This window comes from Clupea harengus, chromosome 1 (assembly GCF_900700415.2).
Source record: "Clupea harengus chromosome 1, Ch_v2.0.2, whole genome shotgun sequence".
Taxonomy (NCBI): Eukaryota; Metazoa; Chordata; class Actinopteri; order Clupeiformes; family Clupeidae; genus Clupea; species Clupea harengus.
In genome coordinates, this window is record NC_045152.1 from 28,373,016 (window position 1) to 28,392,934 (window position 19,919).

The 19,919-nt window shown below is 44.2% G+C and overlaps 1 protein-coding gene across 2 annotated transcripts; it reads left to right on the forward strand.

Moving 5' to 3' along the window:
- The first annotated feature begins 3,924 nt into the window (after positions 1-3,924).
- On the forward strand, positions 3,925-19,714 carry LOC105912824 (TANK-binding kinase 1-binding protein 1-like). 2 transcript variants are annotated; one of them, XM_012841827.3, is made up of 11 exons: positions 3,925-4,289; positions 10,690-10,924; positions 11,485-11,610; positions 12,812-12,916; positions 13,716-13,838; positions 14,375-14,450; positions 15,221-15,414; positions 15,506-15,567; positions 16,544-16,659; positions 17,472-18,166; positions 18,448-19,714. In XM_012841827.3, exons 2-11 carry the CDS (start codon positions 10,700-10,702, stop codon positions 18,574-18,576), a joined length of 1,851 nt encoding a protein of 616 aa, XP_012697281.1. In that variant the 5' UTR covers positions 3,925-4,289; positions 10,690-10,699; the 3' UTR covers positions 18,577-19,714. The 2 variants fall into 2 exon arrangements, with proteins under 2 accessions (XP_012697281.1, XP_031430694.1); XM_031574834.2 differs by having other exon boundaries at positions 10,690-10,918.
- Positions 19,715-19,919: the final 205 nt, after the last annotated feature.

Sequence of the window (19,919 nt, forward strand, 5' to 3'; positions counted from 1 at the left end):
CACACAAGGAGTTAAATAGATGGTTTATGAATGAACAGTTTATTACTACAATAAACTGCGAGCTTAAATGTTACAAGTATCAACCAAACTGAATGTAAGCTGTAAACCAAATGGATACGTGCAACTGTAAAAAATAACAACTGAATAAACAGGTTGGATGCCAATTACCAAATACACTTGAATGACCAAATAAACATGATAAACCATTAATGCATCGACTGTAGAGCAATGAAAACCAACCAGAATGAATGAATGAGACAAAGAGATGGGATGGGGAGAGATAAAGGGGAAATGAAGAGAGAGGGAGAGAGAGAGGAACCAGAGTCAGATAGAAAGAGTTAGAGTGATATAGTAAGAGTGAATTAGAGACCAGATATCTTAAAATGGTCGGTTAAATGCCATAATCTTCATTTCCACCAACCAATCTAATGGTATTGTCCTGTGTCTTAGGGCCATGATCATCGGCTCAAGTAACCCTTTGGTTGGCTGTTTGCAGCTGAATAGCACAGAGGTGGCCTGGAAGCTGATTAATATGCAGCACTAAAGTGAAAACTCTATTCAAATAATACAACTATGGCAGGTACTTCAGATTGCAATAAAACCAACCATGATTAGACTGCTTCCAACCATGGACGGATTAAGAAACCACGGGCCCCTGGGCCTGAATATTTTGAAGGCCCCCCCCCGCGAGAAAAGAAAATGTGCCCCCGCAAAACACGCACGCACGCACACGCACACACAAACACAACCCAATGTGTTGGATTTTACGGTCGAATTAGATACTTTGGATATTGTATTGGGAAAGTAAACAGGTCAAAGTTTACTCTGTAACATCCACCTTCGGTGAGGTGTGCACTGCCCTGCTATTGTTTCTGACAGGGGCGTTTCTAGGATTCAAAGAAAGGGGGGGCTTAGCCCCAAGGGGAGTGGCATGTTTGTGCGCGGCAATTTTTCTTTTTTAAGGCCCATTTGGGGTCGCGGATATCCATTGTTTCAGACAGTTCATAGATTGGTTTAATCAGAAAGAGTGTGATTTTGCTCTGTAGTTTTGCTTGCATTCAGTATATGATAACACAAGAGACAGAATGACAGGGTCATAGTGAAATTTGACAACACAAATATACCAGCTGTGGTGAAATGACCTGTTCTGAGCACCAAAGCTGTCCTGTGGGTAGCTCTTCAGCTTAACCTGTCTGGGCCCTGTGTCTTTTTCACCTAAATCATTAGTTGCTGCAGCTGCTTGGTCTGTCTCTTCCTCTCTCTGACTCTCTGCCTCAGCCTCTCCTTCTGCATGACCATTTAAGATAAGTTCAAACATTGAAACATTAACTGATCGATATCCAGAAGCCAATTGTATGACTTGGCATACAAATATCATGTAATAATCTAGTTTAGGCTAACCCTTGGAGTAGCCTAGGCCTGACAACAAATGCCTATACATTTCTACCACAGTAGAAGAAAATAAAAAAAACTCCACTCATTCCCTTCTAGACCTGTAGACCACTAACCTCCATCACACCGGCTCCTTCAGCCCTGTCAATCTCCTGCTTCTCTCTCTCATCTGACTGGGCGGAGCTTCCACCTCTCCTAAAGAATGTTCTTATATCCATCTGGTCAATGAATTGGATGATATACCGGACAATAGCGTTATGACTTATGAGGGACACTATGACATTTAGTTTTCACTAGCATTAACTGATTATAAATAACAACATTCTATAGGGACTGATAATATTGTTTTGAAATACTAGAGAGATATATCAATGCAAAGAATAGAGAGATGTCGATAGTTATTTCTTGTGTTTCGAATTCGCTCGTTCACACTCTTGCTAACTGGTGACAGTTTCTAACAAAGTAGCAAGCTAGCTTAGTTTTCATATAGCCCACTACAATATTTGCTTTCATTTGCCTCATATCAAGTAAACCTAAAGCAGGTAACACTCGTTAACAACTACAGATAGCCACATTCTGTAACTTCTTGTACTTACAATTTCACTCCGTGCATCATTTACTTTGAAATCCTTGTCTATAATACTGGCTGTCGTTGACGAGAGACGGTACTAGTGCCCGGGGTTTATATCGTAAAGTATGATGAAAGGCTATTGGATTATAATTTGAAGGGGGAGTAAACATACAAACCAGAACGCACGCACATAAGTAGCATGTTAGAGTTATAAATAACTTGTCCGTGTCAGAAACAATAGTTTAATTATTCTTTTTTTTTTTTAAGCCAATAATGCCAAATGATTTGGGGGGGCTGAAGAACATTTTAGGGGGGCTTCAGCCCCCCCCAAAATAGGCCTAACGACGCCCCTGGTTTCTGACATTACATGTGACAGGGCAACAGCCGAGTGATTCTTTTCCAACTTGAAACGGATTAAGACCTACCTGAGGGGCAGCATGGGGCAGGAGAGGCTGAATGGGCTGGCTATCCTGTCCACTGAAACATCAAATCATGCATCACCACTTTTATGTTTGAAAGGCGTCGTCCAGCAGGTGTAGCCTACTGTGCCTGCTTGTAGGTCTTGACTTTCAGATTCTGCGCCTAAACTAGTTATATCGTATCGTCTCATCACATGATCAAATAGAGACTTGACATTGGACAAGATACATATTACCCAGCAATCATCATTGCATATCTGTATATGACAAAAATAACAAAGAAAATAAGAAATTATTAATTTAATTGAATCGTTTAATAGTTTCTATAGTGTATGTAAGATAAGCATACAGTATAATTTTGTTATAGATTGCTACTGACGATTCCCCCTAAAAATGATGAAAACCATGACAGAGACAGGTTTGCCATTTTGAGGGGATATGTAGCATAAGGTATCCGGAGCAGTCCCAAAAAGTTAGGCTTGATCACTGTCGCATTAATCTAGCTTTTTTCTAACACAGCACAGGTACACTCAATTAAAGCCATTAGCAAATGAATAAAATACACCTTTTTCAACCACAAATAAGAGATACATAACAGCGACTTCACGCAGAGGCTCTGGCCTAGGGGCCCCCTGAGCTCATGGGCCCCTGGGCCTGGGCCCGGTAGGCCCGTTCATTAATCCATCCCTGCTTCCAACATCACAAGGATCAATTGAAGACCAAACATGAATATACTACATTCATATACATTTGCACATAAGTTGGAAGTCACAAACATCCTTTCTGGGACAATGGAAGAGGTTGTAGCAAACAACCAGGTGATAGGAATGCAGGATATGGTCATTACTTAAGCAGTGGCCAGGCCATGCTAGTGTATCTGATAGCATTTAATGCGTGGGGTTGCTGTGAATTCACACAATGGAGATCTTCTGGTGCGAGAAGATCAAAGACAGGTCCTCTCATAAAATGCCATTTGGCCCTTTGGAGGTCAGGGAGTCCATTTGCAGATTTGATCATTTCTAAATTAATTTATTAAAACATAAATAAGAGTTTTAATTGCTCAGACAACTTTTGTTATTCAACCTTCTGCTCATTGCCTTTGTCCATCAACTTAAAAGCGCGCAAGTATGCATAGTATCATTGAAACTGATAATTTATTTGTCAATGCTTTATCCTCTTCACAAGATCACCGCACCCCCCCCCCCCCCCTTGCCCTGTTTTGTGTACAAAAGTGTTACGTTCAGTGTTCATTAAATAGGCTAATGCGAAGAGGATTTTTCTGAGTGTGTATTGTCAGATGATAAGAAACTAATACATTGTGAACAACATTCAGTTCCGTGTTAATTTGCATTATCTGAACATATTCACCATGAACAGTCAAAATATAAAACTCTGAATAAGCTAGCCTTTACATACATACGAATACATACAAAAATAATATATAAGCTGCAGTGTCATTTTTCACCATAAATTAGCCATACATCTCTCTTTGAAGGACAATCAAATTACAGCGTGACGTCATCATTCACCGTGGCAAGAATTAAATATTTGTGCTTAAGATGACAGTTATGCAACGTGCGACGTACACCCATTGATGAGGGAAATGTGCTGTCTGTCTTCTGTTTCTCGAGCGACTGCAGGGCAGCTTGTACGCCGAACGCGTTTCTGCTTTTATGCACTTCGCAGCCACAAACTCGCTTTTGCGCTGCAAAGGGCTGTTGAGAAGCCTGCGTTTTCTTCTCTGCTGGAGAATAGTCTGGCTGATTGTAGGCGTAGATTGTTGAGCTGGGGGGTTGGGGGCGTCACAACTAGCTGGGAGAGCCGAGCCAGTGCAGGAACACATCGCGAATGAAGAACACGGACCCGCTTTCTCGTCATGGATCTCGCAGACTCTCCCGCCAAGAAACGTGAGTACACTATGGTTCGGCGTTTGAGTGTGTGTGCATCTGTTATCAGGGGATTGTCTTCACCCTAATGGCATTTCAAGCGCATGGGATTTGTGGTTATAAGGGACCTGGGCGAGCGAGCTAACGAGCGAGCGTGGTGGACAGCCAAGCGAGCGTCACATATCCTATACTCAGCCATGTTGTGTGAATGAATGACACTACTTAACACCAGAAAAAACAACGAGTTGACACATGAAGGATTAAATGACTCAACGACGTCTGACTGATAGAAGCGTTCGGATGTTTATCTGTTTGCTACCCCTGACATCCCGCCTTTGACACGATGAGTTATGTTGGCCAGTCTTTTCTGTCCTGCCTAAGCTAATGTGTTGTGTTTTCTGATCAGTCCTCGTTGCACATTAACCGTTTGGATCACAGTCCACCCAGACTGAACCACGCATCTATACGAAATGTTGTCAGTATAGGTGATATATTGCTTTAGCTGTAGTAGGCAATGTCCATAGGAGCTGCACTCAAGAATGATAGATCAGCACCACATATCTATGGACAGCTACTTTGTCCTGTGCCAACTCCTCAACCTTAGGTTGCCGTCGGACTAGAAGTTTTGATGCAGCGGATGCAAGTTAATGTTTAATTACCTCTTGTGTTAAACAAATTCGCGTCACAGTTTTATTTATTTAATTTACAGCGAGGTGTTATCCCGCGGGCCGGGGCTCTGAACTCATTTAGGCGTGTGATACAGATGTTGACACCGTGTTGAAGTGCTATAGCTATGGGCTGTATTACAATTGTATCTTTTAAGCTGTAGACTATACTGCCACACAACATTTCTATGCTTGCGCGGGACGATCATGGTTACTGCAAAAAGAGGATGTATCCATGTTCACGAAGAGATCGTTTCACAGCTGACCGTGAATAATTCGCTTTCCACCAGAGCGAGTAAATACAAACATAACCCACATTATGACTCGGAGCACTACACAGACAACATGACCCTGACTAGAAAAAGCTCTGGAGAAATCTTACTTGCATGATTGTCGACAGACGACATGCATAGAAAAAAGCACAATGGAACAACTTTCCAGAAGGCCACTTATTTGTGAAAGACTTTCTGCATACATGATTATCACGGTTTACATTTATGAGTATTCCTTGCAGAAATGTTCATCCGTTCCAGTGTTATAACCTATAAGGAACCTTGGTTGGAATAGTTAAAGTTTCTCCGACTGGAGAAGGAATGGCTGAAGATTTTTTATCTATCGAAATCTGTACTGTGATTGTCAGCATCATACATTTTTGAATCCATGAGCTGAGCTGCTCTTTGTTAATCTGAAAAATCGCTCTTTCTCACACAGACACACACACATACCCATCCTACGGGAGAGGAGATTTTGCGTCACTCGTGCCCATGCATGCCCCTGCCACCTGCTCGGAGTGCTGTGCTTAATTGAAAATGTCATGACAAAGTTCCTTCTCCCACCAGTCTGGCACCACACATAATTGGAAACATTTTATGAAATAGAATAAAAGGTGCCATTTTTCGCAAACGTTGACCAAATTGCTTTCTGCAGCTTGCACTCCAATAATAAGTTCCCCCCTCTCTTTCTCTCCTTCTCTATCAAGGAAAGGTCATGGATAAGCCATAAATGGGCTCTAAGCAATGGGCCATATCAAAGGCCTTGACTGAATACTTTATGGTGGCAGAAAAGACATAAAGACCCTCTTTCATTTAACTCGCCAAAGGAGACACCCTCTGTAAGTGGGAAATAATCTATTTCAAGGTGACTGGTCGGGTCAGACTGCCCAGGTGGTTCTGTAGAGAGATTCATGTTGTGCCGCCTTGACCTGATGCCACTCAACAGCTTTGGGAAGGACAGGACAGACTGATCCTCATTTACCTTTCTGTGTGCTGGGACGCTTCGGCTGCAGTAAACAGAGCTGGCTTTGTGCATGACGTGCACTATGCATCCAGTGGCCATGGAATGGTTTATTGATATGTCATGAGACTGAAAGATCCGGTTTTGAGGAGGAGAGAGGCTTGCTCGCGGGCAAAATGTGTGTGTGTTTGTGCATGTTTATGTGTTTGTGTGTATGGCTATATGTGTGTGCGTGTATGAATGAGAGAGAGAGAGATAGAGAGAGAAATAGAGAGTGGAACCCGTGAGAAAGAGAGAGAAGAGAGGGAGAGAGAATCAAAGCGAGCACATGCGGTCCATTTTCCTGTTCCACAAGAACATTAATATATGGATTAGCCATGTGACATTAACATATGGGCCCTCAGTGCTCTCCCCCAGGCTGATGGTGCTCAGGGTAACTGGCCTCTTTACCCAGACCCACAAACTCCGGCCCTACATTTCATCACCTTTGTTTCTAGAGCTATGTGGCTATTTGTTTGTTGATGCTGTGGTTCTTGTGTAATTGTCTGTAAAGTGAGGGTGCTTGGAGCATGTGTGTTTTTAGCTTATGTAATTTTTTGTCATGGTTCATATATTAGTGGTGTGTATAACATTGTTATTGCCGTTTAAGTTTGTTTATATGTGGGTCAGAGGGGATGTTGTTTTTACTCGGTGTATGTGTGTACTCACTGGTGTGTCTATGTGTGTAGGTGTGTGTGTGTGTGTATGTGTGTGTGTGTGTCTGTCTGTGTGGGTGTGCAGGCCATTGGAAGTAAAGCCTGGTCTCTAATTTCTCCCTGTTAATTTCATATCCCAGAACCCAACAACTTCTTCCTAGTCTACCAACATTCAAAATCCATTTGCACTATACAATCTTAACTCATGAATCAAAAGAGTGTTAAAGCTTGCCAAAATCTTAAAACACTTTTATGGCAGCAGTCAAAAGCAGTCCAGTGAAAGGGCCAACCTTGCAGCGCACAAGCCTACACGGTCGGCACAGATCTAAATCACAGTCATTTATATGCAGCTCAAATTATCATCCACTTCAAATCGTCCATTTGAACCGACCACTGCAGAACCTTAGCACGCTATCCACTCAAAATCTGCATAGCCAAAGCGCAATACATGCGGAATCACACACACACACACACACACACACACACACACACACACACACACACACACACAAATGCACGCACGCACACACACACACACACACACACACATACAAATGGACACACACTCTCTTAAAGACCAGGTTCTTCCACTGAACATCCTCTCTAGCGCCCTAGAGTTCCCCCTTTGTCTTCCCTTGCTTCCCCTGTCTCTGTCCCCACAGGCGATAAATAAGTCATGGAGAATTCAGAAACACACAGCCTGCCATGAGCATCCCGTTCATCTAGCCCTCTCGCTGCTCACCACCCGCTCCCTGCCGGTGCTTACGTGGTGCATTTGATGCCGGCTCTTGAAAGCGGGCATTCTCAGTGGGCACGTGGGCGGACGAGGAGGTGGCGCCCACTCGAGTCAAAGCCGAGAAGGGCCCGGGGCGTTCTAGCGCGCGCGCGCGCGCGCGTGTGTGTGTGTGTGTGTGTGTGTGTGTGTGTGTGTGTGTGTGTGTGTGTGTATGTGTGTGTGTGTGTGTGTATGTATGTGTGTATGTGTGTGTGTGTGTGTGTGTGTGTGTGTGTGTGTGTGTGGTGATGATGGGGGGGGGGGGTGCATGGTGCCATAGGGGTCTCTATGGTCACCAGCAGCCCTAAGGGGATGAAAAGATGAAGAAATGTTCAGAATTGGATTGGGCAAAGGGTCAGATGAATGTCTGGGGTTAGGTTCTCAGCCTTGGCTATCAGGCTTTGTGACACATTACAGAGACAGTGTAAGCTTTCTGTGTTCGTTTGAGAAAGATGCGAGATAAATCACTGCTGAACTCTATCATACTGACAGAATAATGCACACTTTCAGCATACCCTGCTGTGCATTCTTATTCAAGGTATTATTCCTGCAAACTGAAAGGTAAAAGGAAAAAAGAAGTAGGTCTAATGAAAAGCCTGATCCAAGTGTTGAGAAGACCTTGAAAGCTAGCCTCTAAAATCACATTACTCATCACTCAGTCCCTTTCAGATGGAGCAGAAGCAGATGCAGCATTAATGCCGCTAGTAAGACATCAGTGGGCGTGTTTGGCGATTTGATGTCGTCGCTTGGTACATTGACCATGCCCACCTCACCCCAGTGCGACTCTAATAAGTTGTTAGCTGTGCCAAGGCTCGGCGTTTGCTCATCTGAGCCACATTAGTGCCTCCCTGCTGTGAGATGGAGAATCACAGCCTCATACACAAGCTGCTTGTGCCCTTGTTTCAGAACTGCGGCCAGGTCTGTGGCGGAACTGGCCGTGGTTCTGAAACAGACTACTCCCCTATGGTGGCAGGAGTGGTAGCAGAGCCAGAACAACAGCCTCCCTGTCTGTCTTCTGTCTGTCTGGGCTCAGAAGCAGCCATGCAGTCAGGGAAGTGTCCAGACATGTGGAAAAAGGAGTGTTTGTGACACCAGCAAGCAATGAGATTTGGCTTTTTGGTCTGTCAGCAACGCTCTAGAGCAGGGGTCACCAACCTTTTTGAAACTGAGAGCTACTTCAAGGGTACTGAGTAGTACAAAGGGCTACTTGCTTGATTCAAACTGAATAACAAAGTTGCAAAGATCACTATTCGATTAGTCTCACATCAGATGATAAGAAGCTGAAAGAGTCTTTGTTTAAAGCTGTTGGGTTAGGCCTAGTTGTTAAAGAAGTGCTTCTTGGCCCAACTTCTCCAGTGTTATCATCTGCGAGTAGTGTTTCTAGAACATGCCTTGCGGGCGACCAGGTGCCCGTGGGCACCGTGTTGGCTACCTCTGGTCTAGAGTGTGCTAGTACTGGTGCTGGATAACCCCTGAACACTAGACAGGGGAGTACAGAGTACAGAGTACAGGGCTGAAGCACAGTTCTTCATTCTTAAAACAGAATCAGAATCGGCTTTATTAGCCAAGTATGTTGATATATGCACAGAATTTGGCGTTGGTTGGTGGCAAGGACAATATACAAGGCAAGGACAATATACAATTTAAAGATTACATAAAGACAATTGAAGATATACAGACAATATGCAAATAATACAAAAACAAATTATATATACAGTGCAAATATGTGTGGCAGTGCAAACAAAAAAATGGTGCAATTGTATGTGAATGTAATGGGGGTGGAGCGCTATAGACAACTGAGTAAGGTAGAAGTTAATTTATAGACAACTGGGTAAGGTAGAAGTTGATCTATAGACAACTGGGTAAGGTAGAAGTTAATTTATAGACAACTGAGTAAGGTAGAAGTGAATTTATAGACAACTGAGTAAGGTAGAACTTAATTTACCCAGAAATAGAAACAAATCTAGCTTTTTTGTGATTTACATAAATGGCTTTACCAACATTTCTGGTTTTAAGATTGTCTATGTTTCCCACATCTAATTATTGAGCTTGCATATTCTACAAAAATATATTTTTAAGTGGACAAATATGCTTATTTTACTCTTTTGCTGTTGACCTTAGACGAGATATTGCTATGCATTTGGGGGATCAATTTTCCCCTTTGCCCAAAACATAGCTGGTCATTGCCCCCTATCTCCGTCAGTCACCATACGGTGAGGAGTTAGTTGTCTCTTCCCCAGCCACACTGGCACAGGGTCACACTGGGTCACTGGCTCAGTCCCATAGAGCCATCTGTTGAAAGAGCGAAGGACAGCACAGGGTGATGTGGGGCTTTCTTAGTACTGTGGTTATATATTTAGAAAAATACTCACCTTGACGGTGTGCTACAAAAATAAGTCACCATGCTGAAATACTGTGTGTTAGGAATGTATTTGTGGCATGTTTGAAATTTCCTGAGTAAAAGAAGCAGGCTACCCAGAATGCTGTTCAGGGTTTGGCATGAGTGACTGCGTGACAACAGCACAGTCATCGCTGTGACCTATTTCTTGCTTCCTTTATAAAAGGTGAGCGTGATTGAGAGTAGTTTGTTTCCATGTGAAATAGATACAAAATGACTGGATTATTGGGTGTGTCAAACACTACTAGTTTCACTAAAGCTATTTTATCTCCCTTTCTGGCTATCTTCCTTCTTTCTTTTTCTTACATCTCCCTGTCTTCATTTCTTTCCAACTCTGTTTACTCTGATCACTGTCTGTCTTCCTACTGTCCCTACTGTTTTTGCTGTCTGTCTTTATCCTCCCATCTCTCCTCCTTCTCTCTCTCTCTCTCTCTCTCTTTCTCTCTCTCTCTTCCTTTCTCTCCCCCTTTCTCTGTATCGGTCTCTATATCTCTCCTCTGTCTCTATCCCCACTCTATGTCTCTACCTCTCTCCTTTTCTCTCCTCCTCTCACCCCCTCCCTGTCCTCCCTACTCTCTCTACCCCCCCCCCCCATATCTCTCTCTCAACTCTCTTTCTCTTCCTCTCTCCATTTCTCTCTCTGACTCTCTCTCAGGAGCTGAGTAATGGACTCTCTCTTCAGCAGCGAGCTGAGTCTTCTGGGAAGCGTGGAGGGTTTGCGGGAGGACGGCTGTGGGATGGGCTGGCCCAGCTCGCCGCTCTCTGAAGACATGTACCCCAGCTCGCACTTCGCCCTGGCGGCCGCCTACCACGACATCAAGAGCCGGCTAGCCAGCCTTGAGCGTGAGAACATCAGCATCAAGCACAAGCTCAAGAACTACGAGGTCAAGGTGAGAACGCTACACAGCTTAGCCAAAATGTATGTTTATTTAGAACCATTTGGGTTTCTTGAAACCATTGAGCTTGTTTCTGTAGAGAAACAAGATGACATGTTCTATTACACAGATATGGGTTGCAATGAGAGCTTGTTAACCCTAAATAATCTCCTATTGTTAAGGAAGAAGTTTTGCTGAAAAGATGGAAGATGAAATGTTCACCTTGAACGTCGGAAATCAATTTGTGACGCTTCTAAATCTGACTCCAGTTTTATTTTTACTTTGACCTCTCCATTACTTCATCCCTGTGTCTCTTTCTAGCCCTCCTTTTCTCAGATAGACTCACCTGACCTCACCCTTACCTCTTTTCTCCTGAATCTCTTGTCTTTTCTCTCTCCTCTCTGCTCTTCTCTTCTCTTCGCATAGTTTCCATTCCAACCAATAATTTCTTAGTCCAAAAGTACTTTCATACTTTTGCTATGAAAAGTCAATTTTTCATTACGTACCCCATCAACCTCTCTCTCTCTCTCTCTTTCTCTCTCTCTCTCTTTCTCTCTCTCTCTCTCTCTCTTTAGTTCCCCATGATCAGTGAGTTTGGAGAGGAGCGAAGCCCCTGTTGCTCCTGTGATCCCAAAGAGTCCAGCCTCATGATGAGTGACAGCAGCAGCCTGCAGCAGAACATCAACTCCCTCACACAGGAGGTAACTGCGCCCCAAACACAAAATCAACTCCGTCACGCAGGAGGTAACTGCGCCCCAAACACAAAATCAACTCCCTCACACAGAAGGTAACTGCGCCCCAAACACAAAATCAACTCCCTCACACAGGAGGTAACTGCGCCCCAAACACAAAATCAACTCCCTCACACAGAAGGTAACTGCTGCGCCCCCAAACACAAAATCAACTCCCTCACACAAAAAGTACAATCCAATGAAACACAAAATCACCTTCCTCACACAGGACATATTACACACACGAGGTACCAGCCAATCATATAAATAATCAACTCCATCACATAGGAGGTATTAAACCTCAAAACTAATTTCCACGATGCAGGAGGTACCCCCTATTTTTTGATACACCATCCCATTCATCACACATGACGTACCCCCCCACTCAAACTCTACATCAGAATGGATGACCCACTCAGTATCACTTGCCTGAGAAAAGAGATATTACTCATCCCAACTCTGCACCACCTCTGTCACACAGTACACACTTCCCACTCAAACTCTCAGAAATGATTCTGGAAATCCTAGCCTAAGTCTGGAGTAAACTATTTCACCTTACTCCAGCAGAAGCTACATTTATTTACAGTTAATCATCTTGCAGACACACTAAAGTGACTTCTAGTATAGTACAGTACAGCATAGACATGTTGATCAGTAGGTGTGCTCCCTGGGGATCCCACTCATGACCTCAGTGTTGTTAGCACCAGCTACAGGAGAACAAGAAGATAAGATATAATGGGAGACGGATCCGCTCTATTTTTGCTCCCATGAAAAAAAAAAACCTAAATGGAATTATCTACGATCACTCTAGACGTCTTTCCTCTGTGCTGATCCCAAAGGGCATTGAGGGAAATTACTGCAATATTAGAAACTACATCCGTATGGGTCGTGGGCCCCTTAGAGGTTCCTTGGTAAGTTCAGTCATTCCCTGCACCATCCCTCTTTACTCAAATACCAGTACATGATATCAAGTAGCTTGTCTCAAATTTCTAATTTTGTGTTCACACCTGCGATGTGATTTTATCAATAGAGAGCTGTTGAGGTGCCCCCTCCTTACTCCCCTGATATATGTGCCTCTCCTCTCTGCATGACTGCAGCTTCTGAAGAGCTGTTGAGGTGCCCCCTCCTTACTCCCCTGATATATGTGCCTCTCCTCTCTGCATGACTGCAGCTTCTGAAGAGCAAGGAACGGGAGGAGAGGCTGGAGGACGTCATCCAGGCATATGAGAAGATCCACCTGGAAAAGAGCAATGTGCAGAGAGACCTGGATAAGATGGTGAGCCACAGCGCCTCCTCCTGGACACACCTGGTGTCAAAACACCTTTGAGGCGTCAGACGGCACATATATCATTAACCTTAACCATTTATACAAGCTGCAATTTGCAGTAGTTTAGTAAGGAGTTTTTCGCATTTCAAAACGTATGGGCTCTCTAATCAGAAACAAAAAAATAAGCTTTGCCATGAGTAATAATAATTATATGAGACATAAGTCATGACTATCATTATGCATTATTATGCTACTTCATGCTTAAAGCAATGTATCCCTGTGTCATGTTTTATGACTATCATTATGACTATTTAGAAACAGATATGTTATGGAAACAGATATATTATTATATAACAGATACTATTGTCAAACATTATGATATACAATACATTAAAATACATTATCAACCCATCATGAAAACACATAATGCACTGTGGATATACTAAGTGAATGGAGAGGGTGAATTAATTTGAGTTACAGCAGCTTTAACCATCTTCGATGGAAAAGATATACATGTAATAGACTGTTATTATCCAAATGAAGCATATTTTCACTGATGCACAAAGGAAACAATCTGTATTATTCATGTGCTGAGCTCCAGAGCCTTATATATATTATTCATCATCCATCCCCTCCTCAGGCATGGTTTTAGGATTTGTCTGGGCTATAATGACATTCAAATCAACAGTCCTCATCTGGCATGTGTAAAGAACAGCAATGATGCCTATTATAATTATAACACATCATAATATGTGTATGGGTGTGTGTTTGTGTGTGTGTGTGTGTGTGTGTGTGTGTGTGTGATCAGACCACTCTAGCGGAGCAGCACGTGGAGCGTATCTGTGGTCTGGAGGCAGCCGTGAGACAGAGGGACGACTCCCTGCAAAAGCTCAGCTCTCGCCTGCGCAGTGGCAAAGACTCTCCACTAGAGGTGTACATCAGATACATTATCTGCCGGTGTCTGTAGCTGTATCTGTCCAACCAACAAAATGATCTGTTAATTATATGAATATTGTCTCTGTATCTGTATTCAAATAGAGGACCAGAAGTGCTGGTTTATACTGAAGGTCACGTTAGATCGGACAAATGTTGTATTTTCCTAATATTCATTGGCAGTGCAATTGTTGTGCCTTCAAAGCATTACATTGATTTAATATGGGCGTATAATTGATCATGAAATATATTTCTCCTTCCTTTTACTGTACTTTTAATCTCTCTTTTTCCTATTTTTATTTTTAACTTATCTCATTTTTATGAACTGTCTGAACCCCAACATTCAAACTGAAAAAAAACTGAACAAAGAATGAATTTGGAGAAACAATGGCTGACGCACAGACATGACAATCATGGAGCTGACTTTTTTCACCCCGAATAATAACAAGGAACTTCGGGTAGAAATATCTGTTTCCATCCCATTGTTTGTGCTTTTCCGAATAATGTATTCGGATGCATTCCTACTCTCCATAGGCGCAGCAGCAGCCGTATGTGCGCACCAAAGACACACACCACCTGCAGCTACACACCAGCCTGGACGTGTACCGCGGTAAGGGTCAGTGCCATCACGCACGGCTCTACACACACACGCACACGCGCATGCACATACACACACACACACACACACAAACACACACACACACACACACAGATACACAAACACATGCATGCATATGCACAGACAAACACACATATACACAAAACTCATACACACACATTCAGTACACTTACACACACACGCACATTTCCTGACACACACACACACATAAACTGCCTACAGTCTCAGCAACAGTTGCATAGCGAAGACAGACAATGCCTAGAGATACTCACCAGCAGAGATGTCCTATACGTCATAGTGTTGAAGCATGAATGCACACACAGTCCCTTGGTAGTAGACTAGCCTGTGCATACTCACTGACATTGCTGCTAAGCTAGCCGCCAGGCAGAGGCAACTCTCAAGGTTAATTAAGTCTTCACACCTCTCTGACTGCTGCGTTATGAAACCCAGCTAACACCCCAGAGTGCCGTTCTCACCCTTTAGCCTTTGTGAGTGGGGCTTGCTTTGGTTGAGTGAGAAAAGCAAATTCACACATTTTGCTATGACTAACCCCCTGCAACTTCAAATCACTTTCCTTGCATATATGTGTACTGTGAAGATCTCTGTTGCTATTACCCAATACCCAATTCTGTGTGCATTTCTTTCTCTCTCTCTCTCTCTCTCTCACTCTCTCTCTCTCTATTTTTTATTATACATAATTATGTATAATTCATATGTATGTATCTATGTTTTTATGTCGATGTCTATTATATATGCCCCAGAGTGCCGTGGGCCAACTCTGCAGAGCTCCCGCAGCCTGGATGCTCTGTCTGACCTCAAAGTGCAGAGGCTGGAGGCGGAGCTTGAGGGGGCACGGCATGAGGCCCAGGACGCGTGTCAGAGGGAGGAGGAGCTGAAGGCGGAGTTACAGCAACTTCAGGAAGAGATTCGGCAGCTACAGGAGAGTCAGACACAGGTCAGATATAGATAGAAAAATAGACACATATTCACTACCTATATATAAAAAAGACAGCGTTTGTTATTAAACCACATGATTTGTCTTTCAGGAAATGCCAGCAACCTGTGAACACTGTGATGTGGAATGGATCAAGAAGGCAGGAGATGAACAGTGAGTAATGGTACTTAAAGTCCAATGGTGTTGGATATGACGTCGGGATAATCCTAATCCCCATGATATCTTAAGACTTCTGTGACATTCTGTGTTCCAGTCTTAGAATAGGAAATAATGCAGTGATTGGTTGCCTTTTTTGAACATTTCTGAATGTAGATCTGATTGCTTGGGCTGTTTGTTTGTGAACAATTGTGCTATTCACAAAATAACACTCTCAAATGCAGCAGTCTTCCATCACACGTGTTACTAGTATAAAAATGGAAAGGAAACCATCTGGGTTGCACTAGTCACTGTCTTGCGTTTAAGCAAATGCCCCTATACAGCTATAAATAGAGCAGCCATCATTAAAGGCCATTGTGGGCTGGCTAGAGAGGTTTGCCCCACTGAAAGGGCATCCCCACTGCTGAAGTGATGCTTTCTGAGCCCAGTGAAAGTGCTTCATTAGTTTGATTGGTGAGAAGCTTGAGCTGCCGGCTTTCTACAGTTTCACTGAATCATTAAGGACAATTGATTCCCTGATGCAGGATCCATCTGCAATTAACAGTGTTTCACATTCAGTAAATGGAACAGAGAGCACTTAGCAGAGAACACCCAATGATTTGCTATCAAACGCAGCGATGGGAGAACTCTCGTTTTTAGTCCGCCGTCTCCCTACTTCCTTTTGCCATTGTTCCCTCTCTCTTTCATCAATTTGATCATCTCTTTGAACTTTCTTTGAATCTATAATTTTATGGTAATCCCATTTTCTTCCTCTCTTCCTCTCTGCACCCAACTGTCTCTCTGCTCTCTCTACCTCTCTTTCTTTATCTATCTCTTCTCTTTGATTAACTCTCTCTTTCTCTTTTTCCCCTTCTCTCTATCCCACTCCCCGTCTCTTTCTGCCTATCCTCTCTCCCTGCACCCTCTCTCTCTCTCTCTCTCTCTCTCTCTCTGTCTCTCTGTCTGTCTCTCTCTCTGTCTCTCTCTCTCTCAGAGTGAATCTGGCTCTTGCCTACACTGAGCTCACAGAGGAGCTGGGCCGTGTTCGCTCTCTGGCTGCCAAACAGAGTGAGATCCTTAGGCAATCTGCCCAAGAGCAGCAGAGCCCAGGTCTGTTTTGTGAATAAAGCCAAAACACACACACAGGCACACACACACACACACACACACACACACACACACACACACACACACACACACACACACACACACACACACACACACACACACACACTCTTTCTCTCTCTCTCATACACACCCCTACTCAATCATCACCTCCACATACACACACAACACACCTACTGAGCTTGCATCCTCTAGCATCTAAATTCACTTCATAATTAATTCATCATCTGCTCAATACCTGACAGTCATCATTAATTTAGATTCAGGGTTGGCGCAATAATTAGTTGAGCATCAAAATATTTATTTTATTTATGAATTATGTTGAATTCCAATGACGTTTGATGTACGACGTATGGTCGATGCGGGGGTGTGCTGTTGACGCAAAGGATTTCCATGTTAGACTCAGTGCTGCAATCAGATGGATTAGTGAATCACTCTCATTTGCAATCTTATCTCTGCATGAACTGGGTAGAAATAGCAGTATGAGTCACTGTTTCTCTCTCACCCCCACAGGCATCGCAACCTTAAATACCCCCATCATATACTCTCTATAATGTATCTCGTCCACATACCCCCATAACCTAAAGTACCTTCTCCAAAAATGCCTCATAAACTTACTTGAAATGCCTTGTATAACAACCTTCCATTACCTAAAACACTCAGCTCACATTCCCCCAGAGCCTCCCGATCACCACTAGTTATATTACATCCCCCAAAGTTCTTTCATAAGTTTAAAGCCCTGACTATCCCTTCATGCTCTGTTGTAATGGTAGATGTTCTCCTGTCTCTCTCCACAGTCTCTCGCCACTCTCCTGCCTCCCAGCGCTGCTCACCCTCTTCTCAACGCCCTTCCCCAGACCGCCTCCGCCCTTCACCCCCCATCTCCCCCCCGGCAGGCCCCACCTCTTACACAAGCCGCCCTCCAACCAGGTGGCTGCGAGAGCGCTTCCAGGGTCGCCGTAGTTACTCCGAGATGTCTGACCCCTCGTCTCACGGTCGCCAGCCCATCCACGCCCGGCTGCTGTGCGACCCAGTGTCCACCCTCCCCAAGCCGCGATCCATGGGTGGGGGCGAGGCGGGGGGATACCAGTGGCTGCCCAGGGCATCTCTGGGCAGTGCCAGGCCTGCGTCTGCCCACGGAGGCAGCCTAGGGGGAGGCTTGGGGGGGAGTTTGGGCGGCAGTCCGGCACGTCGCCACCACGGCCTGGAGCTGGGGTTCCCACTGGTGGAGATGCGCCACCTCTGCCGCCTGGAGAACCCATCCATGGTGGCCGCGCTCGCACCTACCCCGCTGGTCACACCGCCGCAGTCCTCCGACGAGGAGGAGGAGGACTGGCACTGCCCGTCGCCCGTGCAAAGCCCACCAAGGACGCTGGGCGCTATCCTGCCCCCCTGCCCGCCATTCCCCGCCCCGGAGGGACCCAGCACCCTGACTTGCCACCTACAGGGGCATCTCCATGCCGACCATTGCCAGTCATGGCCCTCCATCAATGTGAGTCATGTGTAGTTACTCCATTTCAAATCTGAAATGCTATAGTGTCTACCTGTGCGTTTTCATTACTGATCATATTGGTTGCAAATACAGACACACATCACTAAAAGTCTCTCCTAAATGCAGTTGAACCCATGTAGAAACTGAAACTGAAACACCACAGACTCAAGCGTGCTAACTAAGTTCCCTCTGGGTCAGATCTGTGCCAGGTCCCAGACTGAATCGGTTTGAGTTGGCTGCCGTGTGGTTCTGTGACTAACCCCTGCATGTGTCCCCTGCAGCTGTGGATGGAGACGGAGGAGAATGCGGCCCGCAGCTGCCCGCTCTGCCAGCTCACCTTCCCCACCAACTACCCGGACGACGCCCTCATCAAACACATCGACACGCACCTGGAGAACAGCAAGATCTGAGCAACACTGCTCCTAGTGGTCACAGTGGTAATTTCACCACAGCAGCTGGCCAGGCTAGGAATGGAAAGGACCATCTTTGGGAAAAAGACCCAGGTTGTTTTTCCTTACTAAAGCAACTGTACAGTGTTCTTCCCTCCGCCCTGTATGTCCCACTGGGATACCTGAGCCATATTTTAAAACCAGATATTTTATTCTCCCTACTAGGGCACTCAGCTGATGAAATGGGAGTGCTCCTCAAGGGTGATTTAGCTTAATAGCTTGGTAATGCATTTCTAACTATATAGTTTTTCCTAATCATTTTTTCCTACACTGTAAAGATATGATGTGAAGAGGAGAGTCAGAAGGAGAGAGAAAGAGGGAGAGAACGAGAGAGAGATAGAAAGTCTTCACTGAGCATTGAGGATGCTGGAGAACTGGGCTGTTTCATCCAGACTCTGAAGCGGAACTACTCTTTATTACCCCATAGGGAGAGGACATTATTTTGAAAGACTACGGGGCCTCTGGTAGTGGTGTCCATTTTGTCGTTAGAGGCCATTACCATAGTTTCTTGGATGCGACCACATGGACACACCATTTGGCAAGCACTGACACCAAGCTGCCAGTATGTTGACATTTTCCATTTGGTAGCTTGGTAGGACATATACCCGTAGAGGTAGAAGATGAAGGGCTCAAAATCAATCACTCTTATTAGAATCTTTGTAAACTCTCATGATTTGAGCAGTCTCTGCACTAACTTTGGATGTGAATTCTTGCCACCACTTCTGCTGTGTTTTAAGGCAACCACAGGAAAGGTTAAATACGGGTGAACAGACAGTAAATGCCATAGGAACTCATATTTGCAGAACGCTTTTGAGGACTGAAGGCCCACATTATGTGAAACTACTGATGCTGGTATTTAATCTTTGTGCCGTGGAAAGGGCACAGCACCTGGTGATTCTTAACTTAAAATACCTCGTGTCAATATGCCATCCGATAGCGGTGTTAGATTTGTGTTAGATTTTTGTGTACATACATGACACCCTTTAGAATGACTCCCATCTCCCCTAGTGGAAACCATATGACATTTCTTAAGCCATTTAAACCAAGGCATGTTCCACATGATTCTTGGCTACTGTATAGCATAAAACATTAAAATGAACCATGCAAGTGTGTGTGTGTCTCTCTAAATGCTCGTCGAACAACATTTATTTTGCAAAACAGTAATGATATTAGAGAAGCAGCTTAGCATTTCGGAGTATATGAATTTGAGCAGGTAATGCATACAACGCCATCTGGGGATTAAGAAAAATCAATAACTTGGGGGTGTTGACACAAACTTCAACAAAAACACAATTGAAATGCAC